General features: G+C 39.1%; 1 protein-coding gene across 2 annotated transcripts in view; it reads right to left on the bottom strand.

The window, feature by feature from the left end:
* klhl5 (kelch-like family member 5) overlaps positions 1 to 18,889 on the bottom strand; it is a 53,825-nt gene that overhangs the window by 32,888 nt on the left and 2,048 nt on the right. The window contains exons 1-2 of one of the 2 annotated variants that reach the window (XM_044346829.1): positions 17,240 to 17,938; positions 16,801 to 16,864 (exon numbers count right to left, since the gene is read on the bottom strand). Coding sequence is in view for 1 of the 2 variants with exons in the window: in XM_044346828.1 (XP_044202763.1) it covers positions 16,801 to 16,864 (64 nt within the window). In the remaining variant the exon portion in view is untranslated. Of the gene's footprint in view, positions 1 to 16,800; positions 16,865 to 17,239; positions 17,939 to 18,889 lie in introns of those variants that run through there. The other variant, XM_044346828.1, reaches the window with a different exon arrangement.

The raw sequence follows: 18,889 nt of genomic DNA, 5'->3' as shown, positions 1-18,889 counted from the left end.
ACGCGCACACACATACACACACACGCGTACACACAATGGCTGTGGTCTGGCTTGTCGGCTCTGGTTCCCCTAATTGCCCAAGAGAATGGAGTGAGGAGAAAAGCAGGGAAGCAGAATAGAGAACACAAACTGCCAGATTTAACCACATTTGTTGAGCTGTGCATCTATTTAGCAATTCCAGAGTATGAGGAGGATGATGATGATGGTGATGATGGGAGCAGGCAGCCGCTGCTGAAAAGCATTAGCTGTCATCCAATCTAATCAAACTCCTTGTTATATCAGCTCTCACCCAAACACACACCCACATATACATCTTTTGGGAGCAGAAGCAGCCGTTGATCTGTGAGGGGCCGAGGGGAGGGGGGGGGTTCGACATTTAGTCTTGGTGCGCATACCTGTTCAACTCTGACATTAAATTCTGCTGCTGCAGGACAAACAGGAGTTTATGAGCAGATGTTATGAGATTATATGACCTCCCAATAAATCGCACTGCGCCCTCCAGCAGCAGCAGCAGCAAATAGAATGATGACAACCTGATTGAATCCAACAATATTCATGCAGCATGAAAATCATGCTCAGTAATTCTATTAACTCTTAGAGACCCACTACACACCCAATTTTTGTCTTTTTTTTAGGGGGGGGGGGGGGGGGGGGGGGGCGGAGGATATTTAGGGGGAAATAACAGGTCAACAGTAAATGTGACATTGAAGTGGTATACATCATCTGAAAGCTGGGAACCCGAAGATTAATTAGAGATGCAGCTCAGCACTGTGTGTCAAGTTTTTCTAGTCATAAATCTGTAATAAACATTGTGTTTTGGTTAGGCACCTATTCAAATATTGAAAGTTTAGAGTGTATAAGAGCTTAGAACTTTATGATGGAAGTATACAATGGCCATTCCCATGTTCAACTATGTCTCATAAGTTGTAGCAGAAAATTTTTTAGTTGATACCATTTGTTACTCAGATTTGATGCAAAGTTTAACCATTTTTGACCACTCCGGAATTATAAAAATGGTCAGAAATCCCTTCAAAATACTACATTAAAACACCAAGACCTTGAGGAACACCACAGAAAAATTCATGCGGTGATTTCTGTAAGAATTGTATTTTTGGCAATTGGATGGTGAACACTTCTCTTCTGGAAATTGCTCAGAAACCTTGTTATTGTCAATATACCTAAGAAATACATCCTCTGAATGCTCTAGGTCTCTAGTTTGTGGTTGTAAAGTTTCATGAGGCTGTGATTATCCTAGAGGTCACAGTAGGTCAATTTATACAGTGAGGTCAAGTTTCAAAAAAATGGTCTCATGGCTTCTATGGGGACTAACATCATCACACATGAGTACAACTGGGCTCATTGAATCCACAAGAGTCTCAGCTTTCCAGTCATACCCAATTTATGCAATTCCAAGACTGTTTAGGGACCCCAGTATGCAGAAATATTCAAATACACCATTTTTAGAATAGGCAAAAATAACACATTTATACTGCATGCAAAAAACTGCATGGGATTAGCATAAAGTGGGCACATCTGTGAAGGGGAGACTTGTGGGTAGCTGGAGAACCCATTTTCTTCCAGATATCTAGAGGTGAGAGTTTGGAGTGTTTTTTAGTCCCCTTCCCGACAAAGTAGCATGACATGCAACCAGTGGATGCCCTAGGTTGTCTAGTTTCACATGATACCAGTATCTTCACTTCTTAACTGAGCCTGCTGCAGCCTCTGAAAGACAGTAATGTCGTCTCAGCCAAGGGCGCAGACGCCCCCGCAGGTCTCTGAGGGTTAATTCCTGAAGTAAGATGTACAACACTGAATCAGAACATTATACTGCTAAAGAATAAGTATCCTTGTTCCTCCTGCAGCTCATCCAAAAGGCAGCCACAAGTTTACTCACTGATGCCAAGAAGAGAAATAAAAACTTCCATGTACTGGTTTCCCCTCACTAGTTGCCAGTGAATCAGTTTTAATATTCTTTTACCATATTTGTTTTAAAGCATTGCATGGATTCCACCTCCAGACCGTTGTAATCAGTTATCACCATCCACATGACCAGTCAAAGGTTAAAGGTGGTCAAGTCTTTCTCCCCCATCTACTGCCATTTTAAATCCTGTGTCAAGACTCATCTTTGTACAGCTACTGTCAACATAATATACATATGATTTCTTTAATTTGTTTTTCCAATCCTTGATTTACTTTTCATAATTTTAATTTTTCAAATGTATTTCTAAATTTCCAGAATACTTTGGCCAACATCTGTTATTTTTAGATGCACTATATAAGCAGACTGCACACCATGACAAGCTATAAACACAACACTGATATATCACCTGATAAAGTTGAATGTTGTAAGCAAACAGTGACCCGTTTACACATCTGGCACGCATGGAGCAACTTTTGTATTAATTTGGAGTCATGTTTTTGTCCACATGATGAATACAAGTCTAATATTCACTCACTTTTTAGCTCCTTTGAGCTCCTGAGGGAAATATCTGGTTCTTTAGCTACTAAATGCTTCACTACGTTTACCAGCTCATTGCTTACTTTGTCCTGTGCTGTTTGGTGCTGAGTAGGTAGTGTACGGTTGGTTTTTCAGAGCTTGTCAGAGCTTTTTTTCTGCTGGAAACAAGGCTGATGAGAGCGGTGAGAGTGAACTGAAGCAGTAAATTTGCAGGGCATTAAAACAATGACCTGAAAGAGACTCAAAAGCTCAGTAGAGCTGAGGGAAAAAGGAGATTTCGGGTAATAATTCTCTGTAGGTTTGTCATTTTAAGTTACAGCTTTAGTCTTTTGATCCATCGTTAATATAAAAATACTGATTACAGCAGCTTTAAAGATGAAAGTCATACACAGGAGAGGAGAAACGCAGAAGATAAGATGATGCAATTATATTTTATGGCACAGCAATTTTATTAGTGCTAAATAGGTGAAAGATTCAGACACCAACAGATAAACACTGATAATCAAACCACTACTCCTCTGTGGTCAGAAATTCTCACAGCAAGAATTTCATATTTACGTAAATTACACATTTGCTTGCAAAATGACACAAACAATCTCTAATTCTCGTTGTTGTGTGTATGTGTGTGTGTGTGTGTGTGTGTGCGCGCACTCATGGGCACATGTAGGGTTGTTTGCCGCTGTTAAAAATCGCTGAGGCATGAAGTTTGCAGCTGCACACAACAGGAGATAATACACATCCTGAATTATTGATGGAAATGAAAACAGCTCTATTTCTTCTTTCTCCTCTCTTTCTCTGTCAGTAACTGTCTCTCCTCCTCCTCTTTCTCTCTGCCTTCACCTGTTCGGCACTTTAACAGCTCTCAATGACAGCAACACTCAACTGGTCCCTCTTTAGTGTAGTTTGCTGGCAGATACACATACAGTATACACATACACACACCAGCGAATAGCCTCTATTCTTAGGTGTACAGCAGGTGTGTGTGTTTGCTCTTGCGTGATGCAGTCAGCTCTCAGTGCAGGGCAGGTGGCAGGTGGAGGATAGCAGTGCTTGCTGTGCAATTCATCAGTGCTCTCTCCTCTGTCACTCCCCCCTCTCTCCAATGCTCCATAGCTCTTTTTTCCCCATTTCCCTGCTGACATTCTTTTTTCATATCTGCCCATCACTACAAACCACATTTGTCTCTCTGTTATTTTCTGTTTTTCCATGCATCAGCTGCTGCTTCTTTTTCCTGTTCCCTCTCTTCCTGAACGGGCAGACTGTTTAGGGAGAAGGGAAGAGGAAGTAGAAAACATGAGAATGAGAGAGAAATGGAAAGAGAGACAGAGAGAGCGAGAGAGAACGCATTTACGGCCAACTAAAGAGCAAGCCTTAATAATTTACTCTGCCCTGAAGCCACAAGCCAATCACAGCCCATCGCTCCCATAGAAATGAGAGTGTGTCACAAGAAGTGAGAGAGAGAGAGAGAGAGAGAGAGAGAGAGAGAGAGAGAGAGAGAGAGAGAGAGAGAGAGAGAGAGAGAGAGAGAGAGAGAGAGAGAGAGAGAGAGAGAGAGAGAGAGAGAGGCTGCTAGGTTGGTTATGACAGTCCCTTGATACTGTGATAAATTATTTGAGGTCATACGTTGGTCTAAAAGCCTTGAAACATTCACTGTCACACATTGAGAACAGAGAAACTAAAGTTTCATTCAAGTAGAAATGAAATATAAGTAGTGATTACTTATATTTCATCAAATCTCTGTGGAAAAATGTGTTTGGGTTTTACTTTGTGGTTACATTTTGACATTCTCCTGACTACATGAGAGAGATTCACTAATTAAGTGAAATATTTTTAATTAGGATGATTGACAACTTGATATGGATCAAGAGAGACTTTGACATTAAACAAATGTGATACAGCATGTTTCTGTAATAAATCAGCTTTAGACTTGCTAATCTATAGACAGAGCCAAGCTAGCCATTTCCCCCTGTTTCCAGTCTTTGTGCTAAGCTAAGCTAACCTAACCAGTGGCTTCATATTTAATGGACAGATATGGTGTTTATCTTCTCATGCTGTAACTAACTTCTCAACCACTTTGGAGCAGCAGACCAGCTGGAAACACAACACTGACATTTTACTACCTTATAAAGGCTGATATGGTGAATGTGTTAGCAAACTGCCTATTTACACTTCCATCAGAGCAACATTAACATATATTTGGAGTCATGTTTCTCATAGCTTAAATCCAATATTCCCTGTCCTTTTAGCGCAAATTCAGAGACAGGTGATGATTCCTTATGAGTTCATCACTACCAGTGAACCCTTTCACTTTAGGAGTAGTCATAGGATCCATTGTGAATATAAAATATGGATTAATCCAGCTTTCAGATGCACTTTGTTAAGGTTCATTAGCCACCGTAATTTTGGCATCTTGAAAACCTCTCTGTCTCCCTCTTTTAGACACACACACTAGCATGCACACATAAATAGTTGGTTTATGTTACTTTTGGGGCTTTTTTATTTATTTACATTCACTCCCTGGAGGCTTTCATTATAAGCATAATGAGTACAGGCCTCACCCAAGCCTTAACTTCACCTTCATTTTACCCCAGTGGAGATAGAAACCAATTTGTCCTGAATGCAGCTGTGGTCAAAACAATAAAGGACATAAATTTTTCTCAATCAGCTGGTATAACCCCACAATCTGTCCCCAGGTGTGAAACACACACCTTCACATGCACACATACAGAGCCGCTACAGTATTCTTTAGTCTGTTCTGTTCTTGGTGAGAAATAAATACATATACTGCCCTAGTAGCATTTTTAGCCTTTGGATGAGGCAGCTTTGAAGTCTCATCCAGCTAGCTCTTGGATTGGTCGATCTGATGAAGGTCACCTTACCCCCCACTGATCATTGATCTATAAACCTATGAGACAACAGAGAGGCATGGAGAGAATAGAACAGAGAGATTGAATACGAGAGGTGAAAGAGGACAATTAAAAGGCGATCAATGAATATTATAGTGGTTAAAGGCGTAGTCCAATTCTGGCTGCTTCTGTACCTGCATGTTAGTCCAATCTGAAACTAATCATGGTGCATGAGTCACAGTCTTAAAGTAATTTGTCAGCTGGTCAACACTTGATCAATTGTAAATCGATTCCTCACTTCGTGTGAGTGTTTGAAAGCGATACTTCAATGCCTCTGTGTTTTGTTTTGACCATTCTAAGGGAAAAAAAGAAAGAGACAGAGATGGACGGGAAAAGAAGCAGCGAGTGTGAAGATGGAGGCAGCCGGACTTTCCCCGACACACCTTCATCACAAATGGATGAATCTTTAATTACCTCCAGTCCTTGTATCACTCTCAGAATTATTACATCTGTATGGCACAGATTTCAGATAACCAAATACTGTATATATGTATGAAAATGTCCTTATTCAAAAAGGACCAGTGTGTAAGATTTAGTGGCATCTAGTGGTGAGGTTGCAGATTGCAGCCAACTGAATACCCTTCCCCTCCCCTTCCAAGCATGTAGGAGAACCTGTGGTGGCTGTGGAACTTGCGTAAAATGTGAAAGGCCCTCTCTAGAGCCAATGTTTGGTTTGTCCGTTATGGGCTACTGTAGAAACACAGGTGCAACATGGCGGGCTCTGTGGAAGAGGACCCATTCCCCTATGTAGATATGAAGTACTCATTCTAAGGTAACAAAAACAACAGTTCTTATTTTCAGATGATTATACACTAATTAAAACATATTTATGATTATTAAATACCATTTCTGCCAAGTCTGTTCTGCTAGATACCACTAAATTCTACACACTGCACCTTTAAAGTAACAAGACAGTGTCTAAACCACCTCTGTGAGAATGTACTTTGAGCTACATGCTAACATGCTGATGTTGTTTACCACCTTCACAAACTTAGTGTGACGTGTTAATATGCTAACATTTCCTAATTATCATTATCACTAATTATCACTAATAACAGGTATTGGACAAATTAAAATTTTGACTTGATTTTCCTAATGTATCACCTGTTTGTAATTGAGGTAAGTCTGTGGTCAGTAATTTAGGTCATTCTTTCTGGTCATGCAGTCAACTGTACACATATTGGAAAAGCATCTTTCATTGTTTCTCCGAGGCTTTCAGGAAGCGTTGGGAATCTGATCCTCTTACAGCCATCCTTGGAGTAACAAGCTCCTTAACTTTGACCAGTAAGTATGGAAAAATTTGCTGTTTTGTTTGGAATGGTAATTGCAAAAAAGTCAATCTTACGAATGTGGAAAATGGATTATGTACCTACACATGATTTGTGGTTGAGAAAAATGGCAAAACACACTAAACTAGGAGAGAATGAGATTTTATAATGGTGGCAAAGGAGGTGTTTTCCATAAGATTTTGAACCATGTGCTGATTTTTTTTCAGTGTAAAGACTAATGGTTTGTGTCCATGCAACTGTGGTTATTGTTATTACAGTATTTTAAAAGTGCTGTGTTTGTGTTTTTTTAATGTTCCCTAAAAAATAATGAACATATTTTTATAAGAAATAGTTTTGACTTGATGACAGCACTAGTGGTAAAGGACCTTAAATGTCTGTACTAATTTTCATGGAACAGCACCCAATAGTTGTTGATATTTTTTTTTTTTTAACACAAAACCAAAAATGTCAACCTCATGGTGGCACAAGAGAAAAGTCAGAGGATCACTAACGTCATGAGGATACATCATCTTAGATCCATGAATGTCTTTCCAACAGTTGTTGTGATATTTTCAGTTTGGACCAAAGTGCTGGTCTCTAAAATACTTTCAGTCACTTTAAGATTAAAAAGAGCAACGGCTTCCTTTTAGATATATTTGCAGTGACAACCTTCATACAGGAGAGAAAAAGTCTCAGGAACCAGAACAACGAGATGTAGAAAATCACTGACTGAAAACAAAGACTGACAGGAAAGAAAACCAACTAATTAAATGACAAAATGTCTCCTGGAATGGCAGTGGCAGTCTAAACAGGAGGTGGTTTCTTACTTTTATTGTATTCTGCTCAGGCCACTGTCATTACATCTGTTTTAAAATGGGCTCTCCGCCTTCAAAATAGCCAAAAGTGAGTTTGTGGCAGGATAAAAGGAACAAGACCAAATGAAACAGACTCAGAATAGAATGAGTGAACAGAGGTGGTTTTAAGAAGGAGGAGGAGGAGAGAGGGAGCCGGCAGGAGGACTTGTCGGACAGAGTGACTAAGCATTAATCAGAGGTAGGTGGGATAATTACTGGACGGGGAGCATTTAGAGGACGCTGACACTGCAGCTTATCAATTCATAACTGGCCTTCAGTGCTTCATATTTTTGCACAAGGGAGCTTTTAGCATGCATCTGCTTTATTGAGAGAGTGAGAGAATGAATGAAATCACAGGATGACAGAAGAGAGTATGTAGGATGTGTCTGCAGATGGGTGATAAAATGTTAATCAATGCCATAATGACCTGAATTTTCTCACTGATGTATGATTAGATTTATCCGTGCAAAAGAAAAAACATTCAAATTAACAATCAAATGCTACAATTAACCTGCTTTCATTTAAATATTTAATTTAAGCACAAAACCTGAGTGTACAGAAAATTTAAGAAAAGCCTTTGTCATTGACATGTCAAATCTACCAGCCAGCTTCCTCCAGAAATATCTGCTTGCTCCTTTTCTCATGAATAACATTATCCTAAAATAAAATTCCAAAAATAAAAACCTGCTCTCATGCATGAGAAACGGCGCGTGTGTGTCTAAAGTTTGTGCCTGTTGATTTGCATTACAACATTAGATCGAAGGCCCATTTTATTCTACAAGATGTGACAAGAATAGCCAGCTTTAGAAATACAACACGATATACAAGCAAGCTCTTACAGAATATGGGTGGAAAAGCTCTATAAATAGCAGGTTTATCATAGCACAAATAATTCATACACATGCACAAACAAATCTATAAATTCCTCTATATAACCTGCAGTAAGGCGGACCACTCAGACTAACATTGTTTCCAGCAGAATGTCTTTGCCCATTTAATCTACAAAAATTGATTCATTTCAGGCTGTAGAGGAATTTTATGTCAAATCACTCAACCCCTGGATGCTTGAGATATAGTTTTAAGCTCACTACCCAACACTGAAGTGGTGTTTTGTTTTTATTTTCAAAGCTGAATGAATGTATGGTAAAAGGTTTTTATTCTGCCTGATAAACTAAACAGGCTTAAAAATTGACATTATTTCACTGAATTGGTGTAAAGATAAACTTTAAAGCCCAACTTTCAGCCACAAAAATGTTTTTCTTCTTGTTTCCTCAAGTGGATGTTTGAGCTTCACTGTGCAGAATGATTTATGTGCAGAGTTTGACACTAGAAGGCTGTTTTCACATTGATCTGCTGAAAGTGGAAAGTTTCTTTGTGCACTTCGAAAATTTGAGTTTAAAGGCATGTACCTGTGAGCATGATTTGGGACTACACAGCTAGTTTGGAGTAAATTGTGGTCCAGTATGCAACTAATTCCTACCATACACTACAAGACTTTGAAAAGATCTTGAAAAGACGTTTAAAACACTAAAGTCTGACACCCTCTCACATCTACAGACAATATGTCGCAAGTCACTTTAGTGTTTTTAGTTTTTAGTCACAGACTACAAGATTTTGACTGGGGATCTTGCAGGGTCATTATTTGCAAGACTACAGCTAGATTCCTTTTGAGATTATTTCCCATCCTGATCCTGGTGGAAAGTTACAAGAAAAAAAAAACTGTTGGAACAATAGAGCAGAAGCAGAAGCAGCTTTTGGCCACAGCTGCCCCTGTGTGTGCTGTGGTTTGTTCTGAAAAACCAGCCAAAAAGAAAAAGAGAAAACACCGCAGAATGTGGACACTTCTCCACTCTATTGTGATACAAATGGAAGGACACGTCAACAAAGCACTCTTGTTCAATCCACAACTCCACCAATTTCTTTCCACAGTCCAAGAGAATTGAGAGAACTTGTTCACATTCTTGTGCCATGTTTACTATCTACTTGGTTTGCTGCTTCCTATTTGGTGCTGGTGAGAGCGCGCCTATTGGTTGTTGACAATATTCACGTCATTGAACTTCACTATTTCCATGAGCCAAGACTAAAAACTTCCGATAATATTAAACATGTTTGATTTTATCAGTACACCAAAACGAAGCAAGACTGACTTAAGACAGCTCGGACTGAGTTTTATGACCACCTTACACCAAACAATCAAGATGATGGGAGCATGCCGCAATTCCATCAAAACTCTCATGATTTTATTCCGACATTGGAAATTTGTCTGCAACAGTTAAATCACTTGAAAAGTCATTTGGTGTAAGGGCACCATTACAGAAGTGTGATGTGAAAACTTCCACTGCACACTCGCTGAAAATTACAATGAAGGAGGAGACATCTTGTGTGTAGCTGGTAAACTTTGGAAATTAACAATATTTGCATATTGATAGATTCTGGATTTCTTAATGAGGGAGAAGCAGAAGATGTAATTTTGTGCTCTGTAGAGCTGAGGGGAACTGCAGAGTCAGATGAAAATCCTCTAGTAGTCATAGTCACTTGATCCATCATGAATGTAGATATATCGATAAATGATTGTTATTCACTGAGAATTTGATTTATATTGGTATGTCCTCTGTATTATTCCTTGATTTTGTAGTTTGAAAGTGTTGATAACATCAGATAAAGTCAGGTTAAAATGTATGTTGTGAGATCCTCATATGAGTCAAAAATCAAGTCTAAATAAGTACAGATCCCACAAATACAGCACTGGATGGTTATGACTTTGTGTTTAGAATAACGGATGCAGGGCTGTATTTCCATCTCAACTCTGATATGAAGTGAAAATATTACCAACTATCTTAGGAGAAATAAAAACTTTCTGAGAAGAATTGATTGATTCACTGTGAGATTCATTGTCTGGTCTTACCAGCTGATGTGGGTATATGATAAAGCTATTTATCATGTTTGTGACTGAGCTTTTATGTTAATGTGCTTTGTGTTTTTATAATACATTTTTATTGTGCATTTTTATTGCAACCCTGCCTGCAAGCAGTGTTTTCCTTACAGGACAGTAAAATTTGACGACAAGAGTTGCGACCAATAAAGCACTTTTAAGTGTTAAGCGTTTGTGCTAAGTCATATCCACATCACCAGAAATTCAAGTGTCTCAAAAAGCATGTTGATTTTGATTCTAATTTCAATATACTGTATACAAAACTACCAAAATTCTGCTTTAATATCATGCTTTCTTGCATTGCAGCCTTGTACGGAAATAGAACCACGCTTTTGTTTGGCAGGCACGCTTGAAAATGAAAAGGTGCAATTGGAGCACATTGATTTTTCCTCATGTTAAAAAGCTTTTATTGACATGGCATTTTCTCACTAGAAAAGGTTACGGTGGAGGAGAGAGGAGAGGGAGGGAGAAGGTGAAACATAAATGGATACAAAAGAGATGCAGCACCATGATGGCTCTGAGCTCCCTGTCAACTCACCCCCACTTTAACCCACTTAAGTGTGTACCATCCTTTGAAAGTGCAAAGCGCCACACACACTCGAACAAAGATGTGGCTGACTCTGACAACCTTGAAATTCTGAGAGAGACAGCAAAATAAGCCCTTCCCTTTTTTCTTTTAGTAAACACAACGGTGAGGAAGGGAAGAGAAAGAGTGGAAGGACGTACTGTATTCAGAGCGCTGGGATGCAGACAGACAGACAGACAGTTTAGAGCACAAGGAGGATACGTCTGGAAACCTTGATCACCTTTGAAGGTTTGCTCATAATGATAATCTCTTTGTGAAACATCGTAATTTCACCATAAAGAGTCATAAAGCCTCACAGTGGCTTCTTCTCTGGGGAGCCAGACGACGCCTTAGTGCTGACACAGCACTAAATCACCATGCTCTCCCTCTTCCTCCTCCTCCTGCTGCTCTGTTTTTAATGGAAAATCATGCTCACTACTCATATTTCTCCCCTGTTTGTCTTTCCTTTAACTCTTTGGCATCTTGCAAGTGCTGCTCATCATTTCAAAATTGACACACTGTTAATGAACATACAATTAGCTCCTTTAAAATATGCATTGTTTATCACAAGAGGCTTGTAAAAGAGGAAGTATTTTCTTACTTGTTGTACATCATCATATCAAAATCTAAAGCTGATGCCATCAGTCTGTACAAAAAGTTAACGTTCAAACTAAGAAAGTGTTAATTATCTGTCCTGCAGCTGGGGAAACTAGATTTGTGAACAACTACTATTTTATGTGACCCAGTATAAATTACAGATACAGATAGTATTAGATACAGTACAAATATTTGTACTGTAGTCTGTGCTGGTCTTGAATCCTGGACGAGAATTCCAGAAAGAGAAGAAAAAAAAACTGGAGTGGTGTGTGACATTCAAAAACAGAAAGAAAAAGTCTTCTGTACATCAGAGCAGGACCTTGTGCAAAAGTCTGAATAAACACAGGAAGCAGATACCATCAGCTGACTGTGAACAACCCTGCCTGCAAGCAGTTTTTTCCTTACAGAACGGTAAAATCTGACGTGAGTTGTGACCAATAAAACACTTTTAACTATTAAGCGTTTGTGCTAAGTCATATCCACATAACCAGAAATTCAAGTGTCTCAAAAAGCATCTAATTTCAACACACTGCATGTAAAACTACCAAAATTCTGCTTTAATATCATGCTCTTCTTGCATTGCATCCCTGTACACCAGGCCAAAACCAGTCACAGCATTGACTGGAAATGAAAGTAATCAACCAGTGGTGGGCAGACGGCAAGAGAAAGATCAAAGGCCAAAGACCGTCTTTAAACAGAGACAGGAGTTACGATCTCCCTCCCATGTGCAACCATGTCATGTGAAGACATCTGAGCAGGCTCGATTTGCGGTTGAAAGCTCCAAAAGCTGTTTAGTGGACCTTTGAACTTATTTTGTCATGTGTACTGTTGAAGGTGCATGTTGGTGCAAGGCTATTGGAAAACGGCATCAATGAAAAGAATAAACAAATCAATATGAACTGCTTTTCACTCTAAATGGGTTGGATGGTTAAACACCTGTCATCAGGTGGCAGAAAATGGAAACAGATGTGACAAAGATCACAGATTCTGTTCATCTAAATACATTTATATGGAGTCAGTGTGCAGGCTTTACTTTTTCCATTGTTAGATACTGGTCCCATATATAAAGTATATAGTTTATGTAAATAAAGTTTACTTAACCTGCAATTATCATGACCATGTTGGGGTTTGTAGCAGTAATATGGTGAAAAAGTTGGCAGAGGTGAGACGTGCTTTCTGAGATTCAAGATATTGGATGAATATTTGACAATATGTAGGCAGAAAAGGCTCCAGAGAAAGATCTCTTTTGTCTCATTTGCATGTTGAACTTCATTCAGTTTTATAATTGAAAAATTATTATATGCAACACAAACTGAGCAAGTTCAGATTAGATTGGATAATTTTATTATTCCCCAGAGGAGAAACTAGCTTGGTTGCCCATTCACAGTGAGAAATAACAAAAGAGTCACTACAGACAACATTTCAAAAGACATTCTGGCACAACAGTAATAACACTAACACACAAACTAACTAACTAGCTGCCTGGCCTCTAAATAAAATGCTGATACAATCAATCAGTTAAAAAGCTGACCATAAATGATGCACCTGAAAACAGGACCAACAAAATGGGCAATACATATTAAATGAAAGCTTAGAATTAACAATAGAAACAATACCTTAGAAATTATATGAAAGATAAAGCCCACATCTGAGAAATCAAGCAAGTATCATGTCTTCCATAAGTTTCACACCACAAAACATCCCAGTCACACAGCACACTTTTTAAATGACTAAAAACACTTAACAGGGGATGAAGTTAAATATGGTTTGCACTCTCCTCCACATTATGTCCTGCAATTTCTTTCTAATGAATTAGAAGTCAAACCTGTTATAACAAAGTTGTTGGGTTTGGAAAACCCCCAATAAACTGTCCTAAAAACTCAAAAAAAACCTGCTTGACATCTTTTGTAGAGGAGCATGTAGAGGATGAAGGGGATTTCAAAATGCTCTTCTGTTGCTATTGATGCCTTAACCCATCTGAGAACATCACTGTGTCCATTTAAAGCAGATCCAGGGATTAAGTTCAGACATCACAGCAGAGGACATGATGGGGAAGATCAAACATAAAGCATCTGATGTCTGAAATACAACCATAACCTGTGGTGAGCCTGTGGAGCGTAGCCTGTTCTTAAATATCCCCTCTTGTACCTAAATCCCTAATCTCGTCATGCTGTTACATTCAATCTCTAAACGCTCTACATCAGATCCTGCAGTAATGCAGAACTCCAGAAATAGCCCACATACAGGATCTCTCAAGGGATTTCTGTCTGTGGTGACACCGCAGACTGTCAGCATGTCTGACAGGATGTATGGTTAATGATCATCATATTCAGCAAATCACTGGGTCTCGAAGAAAAGTTAAGTGCTGATAGGGACACACATCTTCTCACTCTCTGACTCAGTTATACACACAGTCAGCATTTGTGCTGCACTGTTGTGTTCATCATCAGAGCTTCTGACTGCAGCATTAGTAACAAATGAAGTGATAGATGTGCACAGTTAACTATATGAGACAGTTGCTTCAGACTGCACTACAGAACAGATTAGAACATAACTTGTTTGATTGGACCGAATGATTAAAAACAGTCCCAAAGTATACCAAAACTCCAGAGTGGATATTTGCTATAAACAAATCTAAATGTCAAAATCTCCCAGCAGTCCCTCCAGGCTGCAGAGTTCATTATAGCCCATAAGAGTTTGTACCAAACAATCAATATCGTGATATTTTTACATTCTTTGCAGCTTGTAGAGTTGTAAAAAAAATGTTGTCTTGAGGCTGTTAGAGTAAATGTCAAGGGGGGGGATTTATTTTAGGTATGAAATTTGGTGGTGTGCAATAAATTTTGACATCTTTGGGCAAAAAGAAGGTTTTGCAGATAGTGACACTTGAGGAAAAGTCACTGGGTTACTGAGTTACCAGAACATTAGGATTAATCACCTGGGGACCTTAAACATCAACAGAAAATTTAAAAGAAGTAATGGAAAAAGGAAATGACACACTACAAAGGTTCACTGCTTGAACTGAACTGCATTGTGTTTATGTGGTGTGGTTTGATGTTTGGGGAAATATATTTGTTTTGTTGTCGAGAGTTAGATGAGAATATGGCAGGTTGAGGTTAGAGAAGCAAGTTTGTGACCAGGATGTCATTGGTTCAATCCCCAGACTGGCAATAAATCAATCTGGCAATAAATCTTATCACCACTGAGGTAACCTTGAACAAGGACTTTAACCCCAAGTGCTCCAGTGGAGCTGCTCAGTGGCCAACAGGTCAGACTGTGGTTTTACTGGGCAGCTTCCCGGTGTGAATGTGATCAGGGTATTCCTGCCAAAGAGAGACTTATGAACTTCTTGTCAGTTGATTATTTATGGTCCTAAAACCAGCCAATTGGCACACTACCACCAACTACTGGACTAGTATTGCACAATTATCGTGGTGAATTGTGGAATACACTAAAGAGTACCTAACAGCAGATAAAATGGCGGACACAGAGGGAGACATCTTGGACCTCCGCCTCACAGTTGATGGGAAATCATGTGACCTTAGCAGCGGCAGTTGGTCTTTTTCTTGCAGTTTTTTCCCCGTGAAGTAGCTCATGTTTATTCATTAAAAATATATTTTAAAAGTCAATTGACGCGGTCAAGTTTTATATTTTAAATTGCGAAGTTTGGAATAAGTACAGATTTTAAAAATGTGCCGATATAAAGTTAATTCAATGTCTATAAAAAGTTGCCAGTTCCTTTATATGTTTTATGCAATGTTTTATGCAATGCAAATCAAATTTATTTATTAAACAATATGAATAGGCTATGCCTAACTGGAAGACCCTGTGAGCCACTGATGAAAGACGGTGACCCTTGGCACTTTTATCACATCCTTTTGCCAAAATCAAAATTAACCTGGCTATTATGTTAAAATAAACATAATCTTTTATGTTTAGGGTCAAATTGACCCCAGCAATTTAAACCTCCAAAAAATGACTAATTGAAAGTATTACCCAAGTTTACACTGAAGAACATCAGCAAGGACCATAGCATAGCGTAACACACACATAGCCTATAATATGAGGTGATACTGGGACAGTGATTAAGTCAGACCCTACACTACAGATGATTAGTTGTGGTAATCATTAGGCTAACGTCAACTGCGTGCTACACTGCAAGTTAACGTTAGGCGTTAGCTTGACTGAGCATCCAAGCAGCTAACCCCTGCTGCCAATTAGAGAGCTAATGTAATGTGATTCAAAAGGGGTTATAATCAACAGTATGGTATCCATTTTAAACTAATTTAAACTTAGGATTCATTTACACATATTTTTAAAAAGTGTTTACATGAGCTGCAACAACAAGACAAAAATTGCTAACATTAAATACTTGGAGCCAATTGACATTTTCAAATATGTTTTCTCCATATTGATATACTTATGCTTGCTGGATCCTTCAATATATTAAAGTTTGATAGACAACATTGAATAAAACCTTAGAAAAGCCAGCAAACATTTTATAAGATCCTTAATAGATTCTGTATATTTTACCGCTGTAAAGTCCTCCCGCCTTCTCGTCTTTTCTGCCACAAGCGGACTACGCACATGTGCTATGCAGATGTTCACGCAAAACTTCCGCTGCAGTGGTCATGTGGTTTTCTGTCAACCGCGGAGGCAGAGGTCCAAGATGTATACCCCCGTGTCTGCCATTTTGTCTGCATCCACGTCTTGATATACTTGGCTCTGTATAACGCTACAAAACGGTATTCGGAGAAGTGTGCATCAAGTGTGGGCTAAGTGTTGTGTGTGTCGGTACATTTCAGACGTGGGACACACAATGAATGCGCACTCAAGTTCTCAAGACTGCAAGTGTGGGTAACGGACATCCTCTTACTTAGGCCCTGCTGCTGGAAAGGCAATAAATCAGGGGGTATAGTATCCTGAATCCAGTGTGTTTGCACATCTGTTTTTTTTCTCTTGGCTCAGCTCTCTCTAGACATTTTCAGCTCGGTTTTGCATAAAAGCTTCCAAGTCCATCTGCTGGAGCTTCTGCCCAATCAACTGAAATTATGACTTATCTGATTTCTGGCATAGAGGAGGCACCTTAACTCAGCAATGCCGTAAAGAACTACAAGGAAGCTTTATTTTTCATGTTTGGGCTGGTTTGTAAGCGAACACAGCAGGATCACAGGAGTTTACTAATCATACACACAAACAACAGCAGAGGCGAGTCCATACCAGTGGTTTCCAAACCAGGTTTCAGGGAAGCTCGAGGATCCTGGAGGGGATTCCAGCTGGTCCCCTGAAAAATATGAAACACTCAATTTTATTGTATCACTGCAGCCAATAAAAAAAAATTTGATCATTGGTTTCACCACCCTCTTATCTTCTAAGCTACAGCTTGCACTATCTGTGTGAAGTCATGCTGCTGTGAGATAACATACTGAGCATAAAATTTATCGAAGCAGATAAAATTTCCGTTTTTCTACCTTTTTTATATATATTTTTTTGTAGGCTACACATCACAGTAAAGGAGGAAGTGACATTAAACTATCATACACAAGTGAACAAAGTCTGTTTGATTTTAATTTAAAAAAGTAAAATTTAAATCATCAAATGCCAAGATCATGACAGGCATTTTGGTGTCACTGTGTTCAATGTTCAAAAATAGGCTTACAGGTTGGCAACGAAAAGGCAGTCCAAACAGGCAAAACAAGTCCAGAGGACAAGGCAGGCAGGCAGGTCAAAAACACATCTAGCACATATCCAGCAGAAAAATCAGGAACAGGTACAGGGTGACAGGACACAGGACAAGAGCAGGTAAACAGTTTTAGGATGCAGAATACAGGATTTGGTGGCTAGAACACAAAGGCATGAAGTAACGTTGATGAATTTCAGAGGACAATGGTTAGTGGGCAGGTACATTATACAGGCTGGGTGATTAGGCAGAATGAGAGACAGGTGAGAAGGCAGAGTTGATTGGGGAAAGAGGAACAAGTGAGCAGAAGGGTGCAGGAATCAGTTTAGAAAGTCCGGGGGGATCTAGTGGACAGGTGGAAAATGGCAACGACTGAGGCAGAAAGGGCAAAATAAACTGGACTAGACATTACTATGACAAAAAGAAAATAGTGACAAAAAATGCCCTTATTTTGTCTAAAAACTGTCAGTCCAAAACCCCAGAGCTATTCAAATTTACAGAATATAAAACTAAGAAAAGCAGCAAATCCTCAAACTGGTGATGCTGGAGCTAGAAAATGTTGAAAAAAAGCAGATTAATCAAACATCAATTTCAATATTCTTTCTACCATTTCAACTCTACAGCCAAGTGACATTCCTTCCAATAAATGTTATTTTACAGGCCTGTAATTTCTGAATGTTTTCTTAATAATCCTTCAGACATTTCCTGAGAAAAATAATTTGTTTCTAATTAAGGGGAAAAAAGCAAATACAGTATGCATCCACTATTTATTCATTGTGGGCTTAACTGTAAACACATTTCATAGTTTTGCATTCAGTTGTCCTGCAATGGTTTGACTAAAATACTCTTTAGCAATTAATTGGAGGTTTACCAGTTGAACACTGTTTAATTTACATTGTTTTCCCCAGAGAGATAATTCTGAATCTGCAGACCCATATAATAAAGCATTACAGTTAATGGTGGTATGTTATTGGTCTCCCATTCCCACAGAGCTGGGAGGGAGAGCGTCTTGCTCAAGGACACCTCAACGGGGTAGACACTTGCTGACAGAGGCATCTCCTCACACATATATACACTGCTTTTGTAGACAATTCTGTCAACAATCACAAGTCGTATGGTAGTAAATATATTTCAGCCATACACTCAAAATATTTGGAAAATGCTCGAAGTGTCAAACAGCTTTGATTGGACATAAAAGCACAGAAAGTGAATTTTTTGGGAGTGACTTTTGGCTGCTTCCATCCTGATAAGCTGCCGACTGAGCCCCGAGAGAGGCAAGCCGCTGTGGAGTTGAGATAAGGCTCTACCTGCCAGCCATGCTCATCAGTGTGTTTGTGTGTTTGAGTACGTGTGTTTGTCTGAGCCTCTGTCTGTGTGTGTGTCCTCGTCCCAGGCCTGCCAAGATAAGTGGTTCTCAGGCACCCAACTGTATAATCTGAGCTATACTAAACACCCAACAGAGATCAAGTCAAACAGTACAAAGAAAAAAAATACATTTTTTTTCCAGAACGGAGTAGAATGTAAAGATAAACAGAAAGGTCATTCCCACTCCAGCAGCAACAAAAACACCTTTCAGCTCTATACGTGCAGTAATGTTAATTAATGGAGATATATGGAAGCCCATTAATG

Source organism: Thunnus albacares, chromosome 3 (genome assembly GCF_914725855.1).
Source record: "Thunnus albacares chromosome 3, fThuAlb1.1, whole genome shotgun sequence".
NCBI lineage: Eukaryota > Metazoa > Chordata > Actinopteri > Scombriformes > Scombridae > Thunnus > Thunnus albacares.
The sequence above is the reverse complement of the archived record's forward strand: the minus strand, read 5'-3'. Positions and strand labels throughout refer to the sequence as shown.